Source organism: Phyllostomus hastatus, unplaced genomic scaffold, assembly GCF_019186645.2.
Source record: "Phyllostomus hastatus isolate PE091 unplaced genomic scaffold, TTU_PhHast_1.1 phas_scaffold_555, whole genome shotgun sequence".
Classification (NCBI taxonomy): domain Eukaryota; kingdom Metazoa; phylum Chordata; class Mammalia; order Chiroptera; family Phyllostomidae; genus Phyllostomus; species Phyllostomus hastatus.
The window spans coordinates 7301503-7321036 of NW_025334036.1; the positions used below are offsets into that span (position 1 = coordinate 7301503).

Consider the following 19534-nt stretch of genomic DNA (forward strand, 5'->3'; position numbering starts at 1 on the left):
CAAGGAGGCACCCCGCACATGCGCCCGTGTTGTAGTAGAGATCTTATATTAGGTGGCGTCTGTGGTCTTCCTTCTCTAGCGCCTTGTGTTCTTGAGTCTCAGCCTACTTCCTCAGAATGGGGAGAGCCCTCTGGTTCTCGGTCATCCTTCCATGCCAGTAGCACATGGCCCTGTGCACACCTGGTGCTCGGGTAGATTACGGTGAAGAACAGTCTCAGCCACTGGAGAAACAGCCTTTGGTGGCTCTCTGAGCCCCTTCAGGGGACACAGAGCATCTGGGAGGCTGCCTGAGGTCTCTCCGCCCAGGCACCCCATGCAGTATTCACCTCTGGCCTGAGGCTCAGGGGATTCTTGGAGGCTTGCCAACTCCCAGGCATACCTGAGCGGGGGTGGGTAGGCACCCCACTATTGTTGAGTGCCCAGGTTTTTGTTGTGATTCTCACACTTCCCACGGTGTTGAAAGAAGGTTCAGCAAAAGGCCTCTTGTCAAAGACACCCAGCCTCCCCCTACTTTCCTTCTTCTGTACATCTTCTCCCCCAGACATCTTCTCCCAGCTCAGAGACCCTTTCCTGCCCCAGGAGAGCAGGAACTCATTTACGGGCATGCTTTATGGTATACTCTTGGCATTCCAGATTCAAGACTCCAGTTTTTCAATAGAAATCTAAGATTTTGAGACCTGACCCCAGATCAGCTTCCCATGGGGTTTTTCTAGACTCAAAAGGTGACTGTCTTCACATATTTTCCCTTATAGTGTTCTCGTGATTTTACAAAAATCATCCCTGAAATTATGGATAGTAAAGGAATACTTCTGGTATCCTTTGGGATATAGGGGAAGTAGGGAAATGAGTGTTTTGGCAGGGAGTAAAACCTCAAGTGAATTCAAATTCTATTCTGTTTGATTTTGGATTGTTTAATGGAGCAGGCATGGATATGTATCAATAATAAAGGGCCTAAAGATGTTAGAATCATCTGATAAATAAATAACTTTAAATTACAGGTTCTTTTAAGAACTAAATTTCACAGAGGTACAGATGAGGGAAATTTTTACTGAGAAATATTTATAATAAAAATGCTGTCAACTAACATTTTACAACTTTCAGGTTTTTTTCTAGCTATGTATATGATGTGTATATTTATAGCATGTGTATGTGTATTTTTATACATAGTGTATATAAACATATACCTGGGTACATGAGTCTAATATATATGTGTGTATAACAACTTTTAATTTGTAAAACATTTTTAAACTCATTACCTAATGAATCTTGATAACACAGCCATGATGGAGGCGTGAATTACTATTTTCATTTTATGCTTAATGAAACTAAGGCCCAGAGTGCCAAAGTGATTTGCCCAAAGTTACACAGCAAAAAGTGCTGGAACAGTGTCTGAAGCCCAAGACCATGTCAAGCCAAAGTCTTTGAAGGCCTAATTACAGTGTTTTTTCTCCTATAAAATCTTTTCATTATATTTGCTTTTATCCACTTGTCATGAACACTGCTTGCTCCAATGGTGAATAGGTTAACTCTCCAGCATCAGTGAGTGTCACACAACATGCTAGTTCAAGTTCATGGGGAGGGTGCTGCTCAGTGGTTTTAATGGAGTATAGCAGAGTACTCTCTGGATACTTTGGCATTTCTCCCTCCTAAGAGCATAACATTGACAAATATTTTTTCATGGGAACAATGACATCGAAACAGCATGCTTGACCTTTGCAAGGTTAAGTAGGAAGATAAGTGTTCAAGCTGAACTGGGCCCTGGTGTTCTAATACCCAGCATTCTTTGCAAGCTACCAAATGCATTTGAATATGAACCAACAGGTGTTAGCTTTTAAATACTGAGTGACATGATTGAAATTTACTTAGTAGATAGACAAGATTTTAAAACGAATCCGAACCAACCTATTTGTGTCACAGCTGGACCTGCGACCCCTGAACCAAAGCCAGGCACCCTTCGGTCCACATCAGACCCTCGTTTCCTTCCCTCACCTGCTTTCCCCTCAAGCCCAAGCCCAGGGAAAACAACAATGCCGTAAAGAAACCTGTGACTTATTCTTGAGATTGATTATATTCAGACTAATGGATTTTCTACTGTCTAATGTTTCAGTAATGGCCCCAAAGGAAAAGAGAAATCATTATAACAATGAGCCCAGCACAAACGGAGTATGGTATTTTCAGGCTTAACGTAGCAGTTGGTTCATTTGTCAGAATAAGAACAAAACTATTTACAGAAAGTACTACTCGGCAACACATTTTTAAAGCTGGATGCCTCCAAAGGGCACTCGCCTAATAGCTTTATTGATAGTCAAGTTTTATAAAGATTGTGCATATTGTTTATACTTTTGCCACAGTGGCCTTGGACTCTAAAAGTGTCATTTTAAAGAGTATTTTTGAAATATTGTAGTTTAAAAATACTAGTGCTTAAATTATGTAAAAAATTATGAAATGTGAACAAGTTTAGTTTGCATTTGGGAATTTCGGGTGATGTTTTATTAACAAATTGTGGGTCTTCCTTTCAGGATAGCACAGACATAGATGATGAGGAGGATGAAGATGACAAGGTGAGTGTACCAAAGAAAGAGACACAAAAGGCTGGGACATTAATGTTTTCAGCAGACATCATATTTTTCAGACCATAAGACGTACCTAGGTTTTAGAGGAGGAACATAGGAAAAGAATTTTTGAAGCAAAAAAATATAAAATATTTAATAACATAAATAACATAATATTTCACCAATGTAAATGTAAACAGAACTCAACAGCAACATTAACAACCATTATTTCTCCCAAATTTGGAGGGGGGGGTTGCGTCTTATTGTCTGAAAAAATATGGTAACTCTTTTCCAGGTTGAGTCAAAATGCTTTTTTTTTTGGTACTATAGAGTGACCAGTATATTAATATTTTTGTAATTAACAAAAGTATCTTTTTAAGATATATTTTCATTCTTTTTTTTCATTCATTCTTTTAAAAATGAAGATGAAAAGGGGCAAAATGTAAGGAGTCACTGCAATAGTATTTTCATTCATTTTTTTCATTCATTTTTTAAAAAATGAAGATAAAAGGGGAAAAATGTAAGGAGTCACTACAATAGTATTTTCATTCATTTTTTTCATTCATTTTTTAAAAAATGAAGATAAAAGGGGCAAAATGTAAGGAGTCACTGCTATAGTATAAAACGCGTACCTGCAGGAGGCCTGTCATTGGCTGCGCACGAAGGCTCGCCTTCTCCCCCCGTAGGACAGGTAGACGGAAGACAGCCTGGGAAGTCACAAGGAAACCCAGTGAGATCGCTCCTCCTCGCGGTTCCTGTCTGCGCTCGGCGGGGTGGTCACCCACGTCGGAGCCTGTCACTTCCCCAGCTGTTGCTGGCAACGTTCGCAGCTCTATGTCTGTGTACATCTGTCCTTTTCCTTCTCTTGGGAGACTCTCTCAAATCTGCAGCTTTCGTTGTCATTATGCTTTCAGACAAACCTTCTGGAATAAAATGAAAAAAGGGAAATGCCGAACGCGACGCCACTAGCTTAATGGACTCCCAGTCCCCCAGAACCTGCCGGTACACAGGGCACCTGGCGGCAGTAGATGGGGTGCTCAACGGGGAGAAAAGGGGCAAAGGGGGAATCTTATGAGCTAGTCTCAAATATAAAATGCCCAGGAAATAGAAATGAATTTAAAAAACACCAGCTCCACAACACAAAGAGCCTTAAAATTAATCAAGAGAGCCAGATGGTTTTGCCCATTTGTAGCAAAATGAGAGGATTATGAAGTAAATCTTAGTTGTTGTATTAAAATGATCATCCATGGCAAAATAATATAATATAATATATATATATATTTAGTGAACTGCCCTTTTACAGAACAAAGGTCACACAGTTGCAACTTTCTTTTTGATGAATCGGTGTGCACAGCTTCTGAGTGATGTTACTCCTTAAACATTAGAAGTAGGTATAGCCAAGCTAAAGGGCATGATGGGGTGTTTTACCAAAGGCAACACGGTCTTAATGAGGTTATTTTAAACCCATACTGGGAAAAATTGTAAATTTTATTAATGACGCCTTGGCAGGGAGGAAGATTTCTCTCTATTTGGCCAACCCTTTTGAAATGAGCCACCCATTGGATGCGATAATCAACTGCCCTTTAGAGATCAGGGTGACCGTGTGACTTGGGTGCATCTGATATAGGAGAGCATCCAACAAGAAGGCAGGGAATGGAAAGGCGGTGCTGAGGACACTGGCAGTGAACCAGTTCAAGTCCTGGCCTCTAGATCGGTGGTTGTCAAGGTCGACCCTTCCACGGAGGTGTCTCAGAGTCTCCCTCCCTGGGAGGCAAGGATGAGCAAGTTGGAACCACAGCATGGACTTGGATGAGCCTTGGAGCTATTACATTCATCCAAGCAGGCCCTGCACAAGGCAGCTGTGGCAGCCCGTCCCACACTGAGGACCTTGGTCCTAGGACTCTTCCCCTCTTCCTCCAGGGCAATGTTGTTCTTGAGGTACTTTGAGTGTAGTGTTTTCACAAAGCCCTTAATAGCCACAGTGTGGCCATGTCTGTTTTGCTTGCTCGATTTTATATTTCTGTGAAATCTTCCAGCAGGGGTATCCAACCCACAGCCTGTGGGCCACATGCCGTCCAGGATGGCTATGAATGCGGCCCGAAACAAAATCGTAAATTTACTTAAAACCTTCTTTTTGCTCGTCAGTTTTCATTAGTGTTTGTGTATTTAATGTGTGGACCAAGACAACTCTTCTTTTTCCAGTGCGGCCCAGAGATGCCAAAAGGTCGGACGCCCCTGTAAGAGGAATAAGTCTAAAATGCAAAGTGGACTTCTATTTATGCCTCTTCTGCTTAACACAGCCCTTCCACTGTTAGGGGAGTCTGGTGAACTGCACAGTTATCTTTTCACTCTCCCTTCTTAAAAAGATGTGTAATTAGGGGAATTTTCAATATCAAGACTTCCAGAGCATTTGTCATTCACATCCATATCACAATTCTCCATGCACAGCAGCCTGCTGGTCAGAGACCTACACACACAGGCCCCAGGCCACCACCCTCCTCGGTGCGTGGCATTGCAGGGCTTACCCACACGGCCTTCTGGCTTCTGTTGCGTGTTAGACATGACAGACCCTGCTTCTGGGAAGTGTAACACACCCAGCAAGACAGGAACTGTTTACAAATTATAAACACACAGTCGTTTCCTTCCAAGCCAGAAGGAGAGAGGGAACTCCTTTCTCTCCAAACTATCCATCTTGAAAGTGACACTCCTTAATTGCCAGCGCCCCTTCCCACCACATACCATCCCAGACAACTTCGGAGATGAAAGGGCGCCGGGCCCCTTGGCACCCCTTTCTCGGGAGGTGGACGCTTTCCCATATTCTGCCTGTCTGCGAGGCACAGACCAGGACCCAGTCTGGGGTCTGTCATCCTTTTATTGTCTGGAACAGGGATTGTTGTAGAATGACATAACAGTAGCCTCTTGCTCCCTTCTCATTGTTCAAAGTTCATGGTAGCAACCTGTATCGGAAACCAAATGAGACTCCCCAATTTCACCTTCCTTTCTTTTCTGGGCTTTTGGTTACAACAGAGGACTTGCAGGTAACCAGTTCTTTGGCTTTTAGGGAACTAAATGTACAAACTAAACTTGGAAGAGAGGGAAATTTTTTTTTCATTTCTTATACCTGATGGGCCACACAAGAATTGCTTGTTACAAGTAGAGTTTGCTAGGAACCCCAGAACACAGATAATGACAAAGTTCGGCCAAAAGCAATCAGCTGACATTTCTATGTGTATTAGATTCCATATGTGGAATTCTTCCTTGTGGACCTTATTTGTACGGATGGGTTACAATGAAAATTGCATTAATTTTCTACACAGTAAAGGTCAGTAACTGAAGCACGAACCAAGAAGCTATTGTGTAAAATGCTGTATTCCATACTTAGGAAAGGTCATGCGAAGCACTAATATCTTGTTTTCATTGTGGAAAGTATAAATACTTGCATTCAAGTTTCTTTTTCTAGCCCAATAATTACTTACATAGAGTATTTCAGCATTTACTATTAACATTAGGAAGGAGAAATCATAAGCACATGTAATAATAATTTTAAAAAGTCCCGTTTATTGCTGTCATAAAGAACCTACACCATGATGCTTGCATTGTGTGTTGTTTTGTTTTTAGCTCAGCTGTCAGAAAAGGACTTGAGTGATCTGTGTTTTAGGGGGATGATCAAAAAATTTACAGTGCCTTACAGTGTTTAGGGGGAGAAAATTACCTTTTATGTTAATTATGGGTGAAAAACTGATAGATATGTTTTCCTTTAAGAAAATAAGGAGCATCCAGTACACTTTGTTGATCAGTGGTGCGACATTTTATAATGAAAGGATGCAAATAAATATTACACTGTATCTTCTTTTCACAAGTTAGGATATCATCGTTAAAATTTAAGTACTCTTTAAACCATCAGTTTTAGTGTTTAAAATAATTTTCATCCTCCAAACTGATTCATCCACTCCTCACTACCCAGGCAGAGTCTTCTAGAGAAAGGAGCATGAGGCATATGAATTCAGAAGGAATTCCTGCTGTAGGTTAACCTGCGTAGTCCTTTGGGTGGGTTCGGTAGGCCCATCATGCCTCTCACGCCCTGTGTTTTCTTGTTTCGGAGAGAGAAGATGATCTGTAGTATCTCAGCCAGGGAAGACCCTCCTTCTTGGAGGAAGTCTCCTCACAATCCAGTAGTGAGAGTAGTTTTACTTAGGATTCCATTGTGACTTAAGAATACCCCAAACAGAGGAAGTTAGTTTGATTAGTGATTTTTTTCTTTTAACTATTGACTGAATGGTGGTACATTAAGATGGTAAGGTATGGTATTTTTAAGTAAGTAAAAAGTCAAAGGATGTCCTTGAAAGATTTGCAATAATCAAATACATTCACACACATTTTAGAGCCTATGCAAACTGTGTCCAGGGCATATTGTGGAGGACCTGCTTATGGATAATTTTCAGGGGAATAGAGTAAATGGCCCTTCTGATTTAACTGCTTTTAATTTGATTTAATATGAATTTTAGTGATGAAGTAATTTAATTGCTAACGTTTCTACCATACCATCTTAGTGTCGAGACTTTAATATTAAAATGGATTCCAGCCAATTCCTAATGATCGGTTTATGCACGTTTGGACGAGAAGGGATTGGCTTCCCTACTTCCTGCCGTCTTTTCTCTGACAGACCGACTAGCTCCAATTTCCCTGTTAAACATGAACTCTCCATCCTTAGAAATGCTTTGGCTTCATTACCTCTAGAAGGAATCCAGAAATGTTATTAATCTGACCTTTTGAAGCATTAGTCATCCTACTTACTATCAGGCTCAGTAGTTCTAGTACTTGTGGATTTACTTCGAGATTTCTACTGTGAGGATTATACTTCTATTACTCCCAAATATTGTGAAATATGAACGCACCAGACTGTGAATTAGATGGATTATCTATCCTTCTATTAGCTACTGTGCATTAACAGAATACAGTCAGAGGCTCTGATGTTATAGAGTATAAGGCATCTAGACATTCATCCTCCCATTGCCTGAAATTTTGACATCATGCTAATATAGAATGCATTGGACACTGTAGCTCAGTTTCATTGTTTTTCTGAGGACAGTAGCTCTTCCTCTTGTTTTTCCTAGTAAAGGCCCTTGTTTCAGTGTGGTTTGTGCTAAGTCCCAATTACCCAATGAGTTTAGAAGATAACTGATAGGTAATTTACAATATAATTAATAGAAAGGTAGGGGGCACCACTTTGTCCTCACTCAAGGGACAAGTGATAACTTACTGTAAGTAATAAAGGACACAAAAGTAATCATTTAAAATGATCACTTGGAGTAAGACTTAGTTCAATATAATTAGATTTCAAAATATTAATATTTGTAGAGTGCTTACAATTTCCAAGCTGTTTTTAAGTGTTTCAGCTCATTCAGTACTAAAAATAAACCATTACATTGGCTTTTATTTCCCCATCTATAAATGAACAAACCCAAATTAAGAGAAATGGACTGGATAGGATGGTAGGTAGCAAGACTGAAATTCAGGTCTTCTGACGTAAATCACATTTATTTTTTGATCATGCCGCATTGTTATGGAAGAGGCATATCGTTAATTTATTGGTTCAATTGTCTGCATTATTACACATTATGGAGTGTTTTCTCTGTATGAGAGCCTCTGTAGGTGCAAAGATTGCAACTATAAGCAAGGTGCTCCAAGTAAATAATCCGAGTGTGGTGTGATTGCTATTTTTATCAAGGTTCGTACATTGTGTTGGGCAGTGGAGATGAAGTGGGTGGCTGAATCAAAAATGCCAGAGGAGTCTATGTTTGAGCCTAGTCTCAGGGTAATAAGAATTACTTGTTGCTTTATTTGGTTACATAAATATTTTTCCTCCCACCCTCCTCACTCCCTCACCTCAAAGAAAACTAAAGGGCTCAGTCTGCAATTCCAGCTCCCTGCGTGTTTACCCACAATGGTTACTGTTAGAGAAAACCATCAGCCCTGCCTGCCTGGTGGTCGCAGGCATGGCATCTGTCATTGGGCTTGCAGGAACTTTTCATAAAATGCGGAAGCCCAAAACACGTGTTGGTAAATACCTGTCAGAGTGGAAGTGCTGTACATAATGAACAGCCAGGGAGAGCAGTTTAAGACCACTTAGAAGTGATACTGATTCAAAATCCAAACCGTCTGTTTTATGTTCATTTCCCAAGGCAAAAGTGCTGCTGGAGATAGAAAGTACTCTCCTAAAAGAGTCCTGGTTTTCTTTCCCTCATGGTAATGGCCTTGGACTTCACTGTGTGGACTTCACATTGTGTCCCCCTGTCCCTCTGCACATACAGCCCATCTCCTGGGAAGAAGCCTTAAAGATTGTTCCCAGTACAATAAGCCAGGATTCCCAGGGAACGATTTTGAAACATCGCTTCTTGTTCTTTGTTATGACAGATGTTGAGAGCATTTTTTTTCACGCTAAATGCCACTCAGTCTATTTCTGATGTTTATGGTTTTTTCCCAGTTTTCAAATTGCAGGCTTTTTAATATTCAGTGGGATGACACAGACCAAACATCCTCCCAATCGCAGTCTGAAGTTATATTCTTACATCTTTGCTCTGGATGGCTGAAATTACTAGGAAGGTCTTGAGGTAGAAATGTTGCATCGATGCCCTTGGGGAACCCTGTGTGTCCTCTGACAAACACTACTCAATTTTTAAGCGTGTATGGTCAGTTTTCTGGACTGTGTTTCTGGTTTTAGTTAGGTAGTTAAAGAGAAAGGAGCATTTTTCTTAGAACAGGTAGAAAAGATTTAAAGTCTCATAGTGATTATATAATTAATTCTTAGTTGTAAATTCATTGTGATGGTGTTAACTCCCCCCCAGAGGCATGAAACTAGTTTATTGGACCACATCCTATATTCACTGGAGACAGAGAAGGCCACAGGGCCTTGAAGAAGGAAATATTGGCTTCTTGATTTCATTTCTGTTTTTAAAGAAAGAACAGTTCTGTTACAACATATGTACATTATTTGTTCTTAAGTCAACTGCTTCCAAAACCTAGCCGGAGGACTCATTTTTTTTTCTTTTTGACATTTTAGAAACTAATGGACAAAGAAAAAATAGTGATCTTGCCTTATATAATATACCTGTTTAGGTTACAGAGTTGGAGTCGTCATTATTCTTCTTAAAATGAGTGCCATTCTTTCTTTAAAGTATATACAAGACAGAGGAACATTAGAAAATTTGAATTCTGCATCTGAAAAGTCCCATGCTTTCCTCTCTTCCATTATGCGGTGGTCCAGGCTTGGCTTATAAAGTAGACCCTAAATTGTGTTTTCCAATCTCTACCAGGTAAAATCCATTCTTTCTCAACATCTAGAAATATGTTGTTAGCCACAATTGTATTGTTTGTTTAATCCCATCAGTGGTTATCACTGTTTTTATCACTCTTTTCCCTTGAATAATTGGAAGCCTCTCCTGTTAAGGAAGAACTTAAACCCATGTTGCAGCAGTTCTGTCTTTCTGAATGAATCACTGGTCCTCCTCCTAGGGAATTCGGCGGCAGCAGCAGATGCAATGTTGTGTTTGCTAAACTATGTTACCACCACATTCCCTGGTTCCATCTGAAATGTGTAAATAAAGCCAGCGTGTTGCAGAGAGAGCTGCGAGATAATCTCACATAGCACAGGGCAACGTGCATAGGCTTGTCCTGCAAGATCATTGCTTTGGAAACCTCAGTCACCCCCAGTATTGTCTGGACTAGACCAAACATTGGTTATCCATCCCTTTGTCTCTTTGCATTCTTGACCTGGAAGGAACTTATGTGTGTGAAGCCCCTAGAGTATACCAAGTGCTTTATAGATGACATGATACTTAATTCTTTAAAGGCTCCTTATGATCTCCCTTCTCTAAATAACAAAATTGTGACTCAGAGAGGGTAAGGAATTGCCATGACCCTGGAGCAAGGAGAGCTTGGCTGAACCCAGGTATCTCTGACTCCATAGCCTGGTAATTTAGCCTATGCAGTTGGGGCCTCTCACCGTGTGTGTGTGTGTGTGTGTGTGTGTGTGTGTGTGTGTGTGTGTGTATTTCCTCCCATCACCGAATTCTTGAAAAAGGAAAAGGATATCATGAGAATCATTTATTATGTTGGTGTACTAACCCATACTTTCTTTACAACCACAACATCAGCATTTGGGTGTTTTCTCAGGGAAAAAAATAAAATCCGTCAACTGAAATAGGAAATTTTTATGTAATGGAGCCACATGGAAATTTGAGGCATTGTCCAAAAAATTGTTTTGACCTCAACTCTGCTGCTGCTGAGAAGAGGAAGCCACTTTTGCCCTTTGGGTCTAACTCCCCGATGCTTTCAATCCCCCTTTATAAACAGGAACAGTGATGTGGCCAGCAGAGATGGGTGTTCACCATTGTGCCCATCCACAGAGGTTGGTGGATTGCTGAGCACGAGCAGGGTCACTCAGGTAGCCAATTCAATCTATACTGCAAACTGCCTAAAGAATTGGAGTTAACGAGAGTAAGGGAAAAATTAGGGTGGGAAAGTAAAAATGTCTTGGCAGTTTGATGTTGCAAGAGGAAACAGTGAGGCTGACTTTTCCTTCCGTGCTGAATGGTTGGATAAAGGATGACAGACCAGATGGAAGGAAGTTATTCAAACCATCTGAGCATACTTCACTGAAGCAGGGGGTACCGGGGGTCCACTCTATACTGTATCCCTCTCTTGGGTCTATTGCAGCCAAGTAGCTTCACAAACAAGGGCGGAGGCAGGGAGGACTCTGTGCTTTTGACATTTCTCCTGTATTGGTGCTTTGACCCACAATCCCCACATAGGGTGGCAGGTTCTTTGTCTCTCCATCCACGGGTCCAGTTCGAGGGAATGGAGAGTACAAGATGAGAATGATTTTTTTCTTTTGGAGCACAGAAGGATATTAGAGAAATCGTCTTTTAAATTTAGACACTTTTGCTCAGTAATTTAGTCCAATTTTAACCCAAGTGAGATTCTAGATAGGGGGAAAAAAGTTTTGTCAGAGTTATCGGAGGGTTTAGATGTGATACATTAGATATAGCAAGTACAATGGCCCAGCTTAGCAAGAATGGAGCAGGCACTTGGTGAATCCTGGAAGCAGTGGCTTTCATAAGATAGAATATCGTATCAAATATTAGAAACAGTGTAAAAAATTCCACTCTGGAGGAAACATACTTTCCTCCAGTATTCACTACTTAACATGATAAGGCACGTTTAAGTTTTTCCATAAGTAAAGTACAGATAATATTTTTAGAAAGCTGAATTCCATTTCACATGAAGAATTGCAGGCTGAGGGGATGGACTTATATTTGCTTCCAATTCCATGAAGGGAAAAGTAATCAATTGTTGGGCATCCTCCACAGAAATCTGCTGGGTGGGATGCGGTCCTCAGCAGTGCAGTATCCGGTGACTTTGCAGCCTGTCCCCTTGCTCTGTTTCTGAGGTGGTTGCCAAGAGGATGACTGAAATGGCCATCAGGCCTGCAGTGGATTTAAAACATGATTAAAAATACAGCAGCATTTGGCTAAGAAGCCACAGTATTAAGAACCCGCAGCATCTGAATAGCCAATATGCCATGTTGTTACCTGCTGGAAGCATTTCAGAAGTACTGTGATGGAGGGGCCAGGGGAAGGTGAGCTGGCAGATGACCTTGTGAAGACCAAGAGGAAGTCAGGGGCAGCCAAACAGAAGGAACTGCAAAGTCCTCTGGCAGAAGCATCTGCCCCCACAGGGAAATGAAGCTCTTGGTTCTATGGGGCTTCCATGCATCCTGATGGCATGGGAGGCTCCCACACGAAGAGTGGTTGCCTCTGAATGAGGAGGCAGGGATTTGGGGGGAGTCAATAGATACATATGTCGTGAAAACTATGACATCTCTTAGAGTCGCTCTGTTGATAATAACCATGCTCTTATACCACAGTGAACTAATTTCTGGAGTGGGACAACAACAATACAGTCACTGAGTTACATTTTCCTTTCATGTTTCTTAGGAATCCGAGAAAAAGGGCTTAATCGAAAGAATCTATATGGTACAGGACATTGTTTCCACCGTTCAAAACATCTTGGAGGAAATAGCTTCTTTTGGAGAAAGAATTAAAAAGTAAGTTCTACGTTTGCATCGTGGTGTTTGAATTAGCGCTTCCATTCACAAGGATGAGTGCGGGTGGGAGGGGCGAGATCAGAAAATACAAAGGCCTAAACCAAAAGCGATGGTGTCAGGCACACCCCGTTCAATTTGGTTGGTTTGCTCCCTGGGTTTGTCAGTCTCACAGTTGGGCAAGTCCCTCAGACAGGGGTGACCAGATGGCCCGCTCTCCACCAGTTGTCCCAGCATAATTATTCTTAGTGCTCCCTCTCACTCTCAAAAATATCCTGGATTAGGTGATGAACTAGATTTTAAAAAATAGATGATCCTATTCACAAATAAAAGGAAAAGCAAATATGCTTTAAAGGAGCCTTTTAAAAAAATATCTGACCCACAGACCAGTCATGCCTTGAGTGAAATGTTTTCTCAATTCTTCAAGTAATGCTACCTCACTAGCAGCAGCATCATAGATGCAAAGATGTGAAGTTAATCTATCAAGTATGTGAGGCCTCAGGACAGAGGTCAACAGACGTTCTCTGTAAACAGCCAGAGAGAATAAGTATTGGTATTTCTGGCTTTGTGGGCCACATGGTCTTTGTCACAACTACTCAGCTCTGTGACTGCACAGCTCTGTTGTTTCTGGGTAAAAGCAGTCACAGTTGATACGTAAATGAATGGGTTTAATATGTGTTCCAATAAAACTTTATTTGTAAATGCAGGTGGCGGGATAGATTTGAATCAAATCTAGCCCATAGCTTGCCCTTCCCTACCTTAGAGCATGGGGCTAATTTCTATAAAGGAGTCCCAATTGAGAAAGACTCTCCTATGATTTGTGTTCATTATTTTTTTTTTTTGCTTGTTTTTTATACATTATTGAACTCTGCATAACTTGGTCTTCACTTGGTACCAATGAATAGATTAGTTTTTAAATTTTTTTTGAATCGTAAACTTATTTTTCCCCCTTTAAATCCAGAAGAATTGTATCAGCCATGTTTTTCTTTCTAAATATTAATTAGTACCTTTTAAAAAAATCTTATTAGTCAATCTATGTTTTTTAAGTAAAGGAGATGATGTTTAGAGATTGCATTTGGGTAAAGGAGAGAAAAAATAGTGCTAAAAGCCTACTGAAAGTTTTGCCTTATTAAAATGCAGAGAAATTGGTAAATGATCATTAGTATCAGGACACATAAATATTTAATATGAAACTTTCTTGGGATACTGATCTTCTTTCTCAGATCCTTATCAAATGAAAGTACCCTTGCCTACCCATTTATTATTGTCAGAGTAAACATTGTTTCTTTTGTTTAAAAAATAGGTTAAAAACCATCTTTACAGAAACTTAGTGAGTTTACCTTTGTAAAGGGAATTTGATAAAGGGAATTGTTACTCCCTTTATCACTGTCATAGGAGAAGAAAAATTAAACAGTAGAACTTTTGCTTCTATATGTCAATCTGCTTTATTCCTCCGTTTGATATATATAGACAAATGATTCCTGAATTTATCTTAAAAACTGTTTAACCAAAACCTAAGTGACAGTAGAAAATAGTGGAATGAGGAGGGTGGATTATAATTCTTCATTCATTCACTCATCAACCATCAGTTACTGAGTTTCAGACACTGACTTGGTGTAAGAATGAGAGTTGAATCCGTAACAATAGTCAGAGCGACACCAACTGATAACATGTGCCTTCCGCTGTTGTAAGCCCTCTGCTCATAGCAACTTCTTTCGGGAGTTACCTAAAGGAACTAGATTAAGTGATTCCAATGCCCCTATGCATTAAGGATTCTTAACATCCCCATTTTACAGAGTAATTAACCATGTAGCCCAGGGTTACACAGCTACTAGCCATGGAGCTTGGATTTGAACCTGGCCTCCTCACTACTGCACTGTAATGTCATTACACTCCAGGGATCTGTTTTCCACTGAGGGAGAATAACTAATAAAACGAGTAGAATTCAGGAGCACTGATGCTAGATAGAGGTAAGACAGGATGCGGGGGGAGGTCTGACCATCCCAGAAGAGGGCAGTTCTGACGAAGTGACAATTTATCAGCTTTTCTGAGGCTGGGAAGGGGTATCTGGGTACAGGATTGAGGAATGGGGCCTTCAGTAGGTACGGACCATTGTGCTAAGCTCAAAGCCCAAGAGTCTGCTAGACACAGGGAGACGGAGGGATTTAGCACATCTGTGCCATAGGCCATGGCTGTGGCAGGCCTGGAGGTGAGGCTGGCCATTCAGGAACTTGAGTGGATTGAAAAAGCCAATGGAAAAAAAATGGAGTGAGGGACGTATTGGCTGTGAGGAGGATGAGAGGCTATGGAGTGGGGGCAAGACCAAGGAAGGAAGCCCGTGTCTTTGGTAAAACTGTCCTCATGCCTGAAAGCCTGTAACAGACAAATGTGGCTGTTGTGTACTTGATAATGATCAAGGAAATGTGTCTGATGGGAGAAGAGGGCAGAGTGATTTAAACAGCCCCCCCACCCCCGCCACTCCACAGTGCTTTTGAGTGCCGGCTGCGCCCTGCGCAGCTGCGGTGGCCATGTCTGAGACGTATTTTCAGCCATGAACAGGGCACTGTTCTGCCCCAGCTGCAGCACAGGAAGGCTCAGCTCCTATTGATTCTCTGGCCATTCATTATTACAGTGACCTTCGTGTTGCTGCTGGGCATTCAAGTGGGATGGCATGTGTAACTCTGTTGGAATTCCATTGTGATTCAGCGCTTAAGGACCAGGAAAACTTTTACCCAACTATTGGCAACTAGCAAATAAATAGACTTATGTAAAACCCCAAGGGCAAGGCTTCTCTGTTACGATGGAGTGGACCCCATTGGTACTGCATTTATATGGAATAAACTATTTTTTTCTATAGACTCTAATATTATACATATTTCAAAGGTACAGATATATCAGGCTAAAATGTGAATCACCATGTTGCCTCTGTATTATCCCAGGCAGCAGGCAGGATGTCAGAAGAGTGATTTATATGTCCTGTCTCTGTGGACTGGTGGTTCAGACCATTGCATTGTTGAGCCAGTAGGGAGAGCTCCACGGAGGAGATGGTTATGTTAAGGTGGACCTAGGGCAGGGAAGTCACCCCTACAAATGGTCCAGAATAAGGCTTCAAAGGTATATCCTTAGGAACTGGAACTTTTCTGGTTAGTACATGATGTAAGGAACATGAGTAAAGAAGATGAAAAGGCAGGCTAAGTGCATTTTGAATGAAGAGGATCTGGGCATGATAAGTCCAGGTGTCTTAGGTTTAACCTAAGAGGGACCATGTTGAAAGGGATCCAGAATAAAGGCAGAAAAACCAGGGAGGGGGCCAGAGGCCACTTGTGAGGAGAGAAGTCACAAGTTAGTGTGAAAACCAGGCTTGTACACGGCAGAAAAGCAATGTACATTCTACAGAATTATAAATCCAGTTGTCTCTGTTTCTGTGGGCAGGAGGGTGAAAGGACTTCATTCCTTCAAGCCTGGAAAATGAGGAAAACAGCGATACTATTAACACAAGGATCAAATAGTGGGGCAGCCAGTTCCGTGAGGAGTAAGACTAGACAATGAAATTGTACCCACCTCACCAGATGTGGCCGTGTCCTCTTTATAGTGTTTTGAAATTTTGAAAATGATATTTAGAAGACATGCTAGTGAACCCCAGTGGTCGAATGAGTGAAAGGAATTCATTAATTTTTTTCACTAATTGGAAGGTTTGGCTCATTTGTCTCATTACTACCCAAATCAGGGTTTCCCCCCTTAGAATTTAGGGAGCTCCCCAGTCAGGAAAATTGGGGAAATCTATGCAAACGTTTAAGAAATTATTTGATTTCAGGATGGAAAGCTTTGATTGGCCAGGCTCTTGAACCTCGGGTGTTTTGTAGAAGTGCTAAGTAACTACAGAATACTCTGTGATAAAGGCAGAGAGAGTCTAGTAAGCTTTTGAGTGTCAGGGGTATTGCTATACAGTGTACTGTCCAGCAGTCCTGTGAGCATGTGTGATAGCTTCACCTACATTTACTCTGTAATTGTTTATAGCCAAAGGCTCCATGGCCCATGTCAGGGCACTATGTAGCTTCTGTTGTAAATGAGTCTGGGATTTCCAGATATGTTATGAGAAAACACAAAAGCACTGAAGCACTATAGTAATATCCTCCCCTTCCTAAATATGTACTGGCAGCCACATGCCGAGAGAAATATTGACCTCGAAGTGACCTAAATAACCCTTAGTTTTGAAGATCGCCATGCATGGAGCCAGGATGACAATATTGCAGTCTGTAATCACTTTTGAGAGCCAAGGTCTGTCTTCGGAACTGTCACTTCCAGCAGGTTCAGTGGCAGTTGGTCTGGGGACCTTCTCCGGAAGAATGTTTTTGCAGTGCCCGATCATCTGGGAAGTCTTGCATCTCCAGGTTTCCAAAGCAACTTTTCCAATAGACCGTTTTCATTTGTGTAACTAAGAAATACATGGGACAGAATGAATCTGTGTCACCATTCACGTGTCAGAGGGAGTGACGCTGATGTGGTTTGTCTACAGCACGTTTAACTGGACGGTCCCGTTCCTTTCCTTCCTGGCCTGTCTGATGCTGGCGGTTGCTACCATCACGTTGTACTTCATCCCACTTCGGTACATCATTTTAATCTGGGGTAAGTTTGGCACGGCCCTTTTGCTGGCAATCAATTCCCGGTAAGAACCAGTGACTCCTCTTTAAAGTGTGACTGTAAACTTTAAATGTGCTCCTATTGGCAATTAAATAGGAGATTAAAGGAAGCATGTAGGGAACCCCAACTTCCAGAACCTCCCTGCAGAACCCCCCTGTGTGAAGGATCTGCATAGCTATTGAAAAGCCTGTTGCATAAAATAGCAATCAGGCTTTTTTATTTGATACCTGCTGCGATCAAATAAAAATGGGATTGTGCATGTGACTTCCCTTCAGCTTTCATGGCCATAAAGCCTCTTAAATAATACATCGTTATGGTCCAGGAACTTTCAGGATACACTCTTATCCAAACAACAAGCAAACACCTGTACTTGCTCTTTACATTATGTCAGAGTAACCCGGTGGCTCCTGACACTTCATGTCTTCTGAAGGAAAAATTAATGCAACCCAATACTTGAATCCAGAAGCAGTGGGTGCAAGAGAAGGGCTCTCAGTGACTTACTTATGCAGGGCCAGAAAGGAGAGGAAGCCGTTACCAGGGGAAATGGTGTACACAGGTTAGCTGCTTTAAAAAAGTAGAGGTAAAAATGGCGAACTTGAAATAACTTTCACGACTTGATTTACTACGCCAGCTAGCTGTTGGATAAAATACGAGCAGCTCTATGAATGTGTGTGACTCGCTGGGTGGGCTCGGGTTGATAGAAGGGGGGTGCATCGCAGGAAATGAATTGTTGGAGACACCATCCACCTTTCTGTGTCTGTCCTGATTTTCCATTGCTTGGCTCCTGTGACTGCCACTAAGTTCTCAGTCATTGTCAATGTTAGAGATCTTCCCTATTAAGATGTTCAGAGAGGTTTCCGATATAAGAAATCTTGATGAGGTGCCCTCATCTTTAAGCAAAAGCTAAGAGTCCCCTGCAAAGGCAGGATAAACCTACAGCCTTCCTAAAAGAGAACTCATAAAGGTAGAATCCCAATGTCAAAGGAAGCCAAACCTAGAAAGTGAGAAAGGGGCAAAGTCATAGGGAAATAGAAGAACCCACAACATTTCAGAAGCAGAATGATTTAGAAGAGCACAGTCCATTCCTTCTCTGTTTTGTGCAGGAGGAGAACCATGACTTACTCAACTTTGTTTGATAGCACACTACCTCGTACATGGAAGGCACTCACTCAGGATCTGATACAGGAGCAAGCAAAGCCCTTCCACCCCCATCCCCACCCCCACCAATATACTGCAGTCAGGGCTACGTGCCAGTCACTCAGAGAGGGGCGGGCAAACGTAGGCCTACAGTTGTATGGGAAAAGACATGCAAGTTAGGATGATTACCATAGTTTTATTAACTCAGTGTCACAGTGAGACTGGAAACTTACTTTTGCCCCCCTTATAAATACTGATATCTGAAAACAGTGTTATAATTCAGAATTACATATAACACGTATTCCCCACATGTGCAGAGCAGCCATGCAATTTCTCCTCTCCCTGACTTTCTCCAAGTGATCTCTTAGTGTCTCACTGGCAGGCTCATTCCACTCCACTGATCTATTCTATCTGTGTTCTGAGACCGTTAAATGATAGTGTCTTTCCCAAATGGTATCCCTTGGTATTTGGATTCCAGTGACTTTTTTTTTGGCTAAAAAAATAAATGAATAAAAATTCACAGCAGACATGCCTTCTGTCTGTCTGTATTGTTTAGGTTAAAAACCTAGAACTTTGGATGTGTGATCACATGCCGCATAGGGTTAAGACCCCCCTCTATTAATGCCTTTTTTGTTTTCTTGGCTTATTGCCACCTGTAGTAGTGAGGGTACCCGCCTCTGTTGTGGTGGAGTTTCAGACGACAGAATCCTCTTGCTTGGGCTGTCGGGAGGTGATTCTCCCATCAAGCGAGGACACTGTGGAGGTCTGGTCTTTATTATTCAAAATTTAATACTAGAACTCTGAGGCATGGGGAAGTCCAGGGATCTGTCTGAAGACACACAACTAATGCATGGGAAAGTCAAGACGGGGGCCCAGCGTTATTCCTAGCTCCTTGCCCCTTAAAGATGAGCAAGGAGGGTCCAGGATGCCCTGTTGCCACTTGGTCTCGCCCAGTAGAAAATGTGGTGGAATGGCAGACATTGGAGCCTGGGAAGCCTTCAAAACATAAGGTGTGTTTTTGAAGAATACAATCTGAGTGCCTTAACACTTTCTATTCTAAATTTTTAAACACAGATAGTCTCAGTGCACCGTGGACTATTTC

General features: G+C 41.6%; 1 protein-coding gene across 5 annotated transcripts in view; it reads left to right on the plus strand.

The window, feature by feature from the left end:
• Nucleotides 1–19534, plus strand: part of MCTP2 (multiple C2 and transmembrane domain containing 2) — a 138860-nt gene that overhangs the window by 113249 nt on the left and 6077 nt on the right. For all 5 annotated transcript variants that reach the window (XM_045824916.1, XM_045824918.1, XM_045824919.1 and 2 more), the window contains 3 exons: nt 2520–2561; nt 12548–12657; nt 17171–17280. In XM_045824916.1, coding sequence (XP_045680872.1) covers nt 2520–2561; nt 12548–12657; nt 17171–17280 — 262 coding nt within the window. The remainder of the gene's footprint in view (nt 1–2519; nt 2562–12547; nt 12658–17170; nt 17281–19534) is intronic.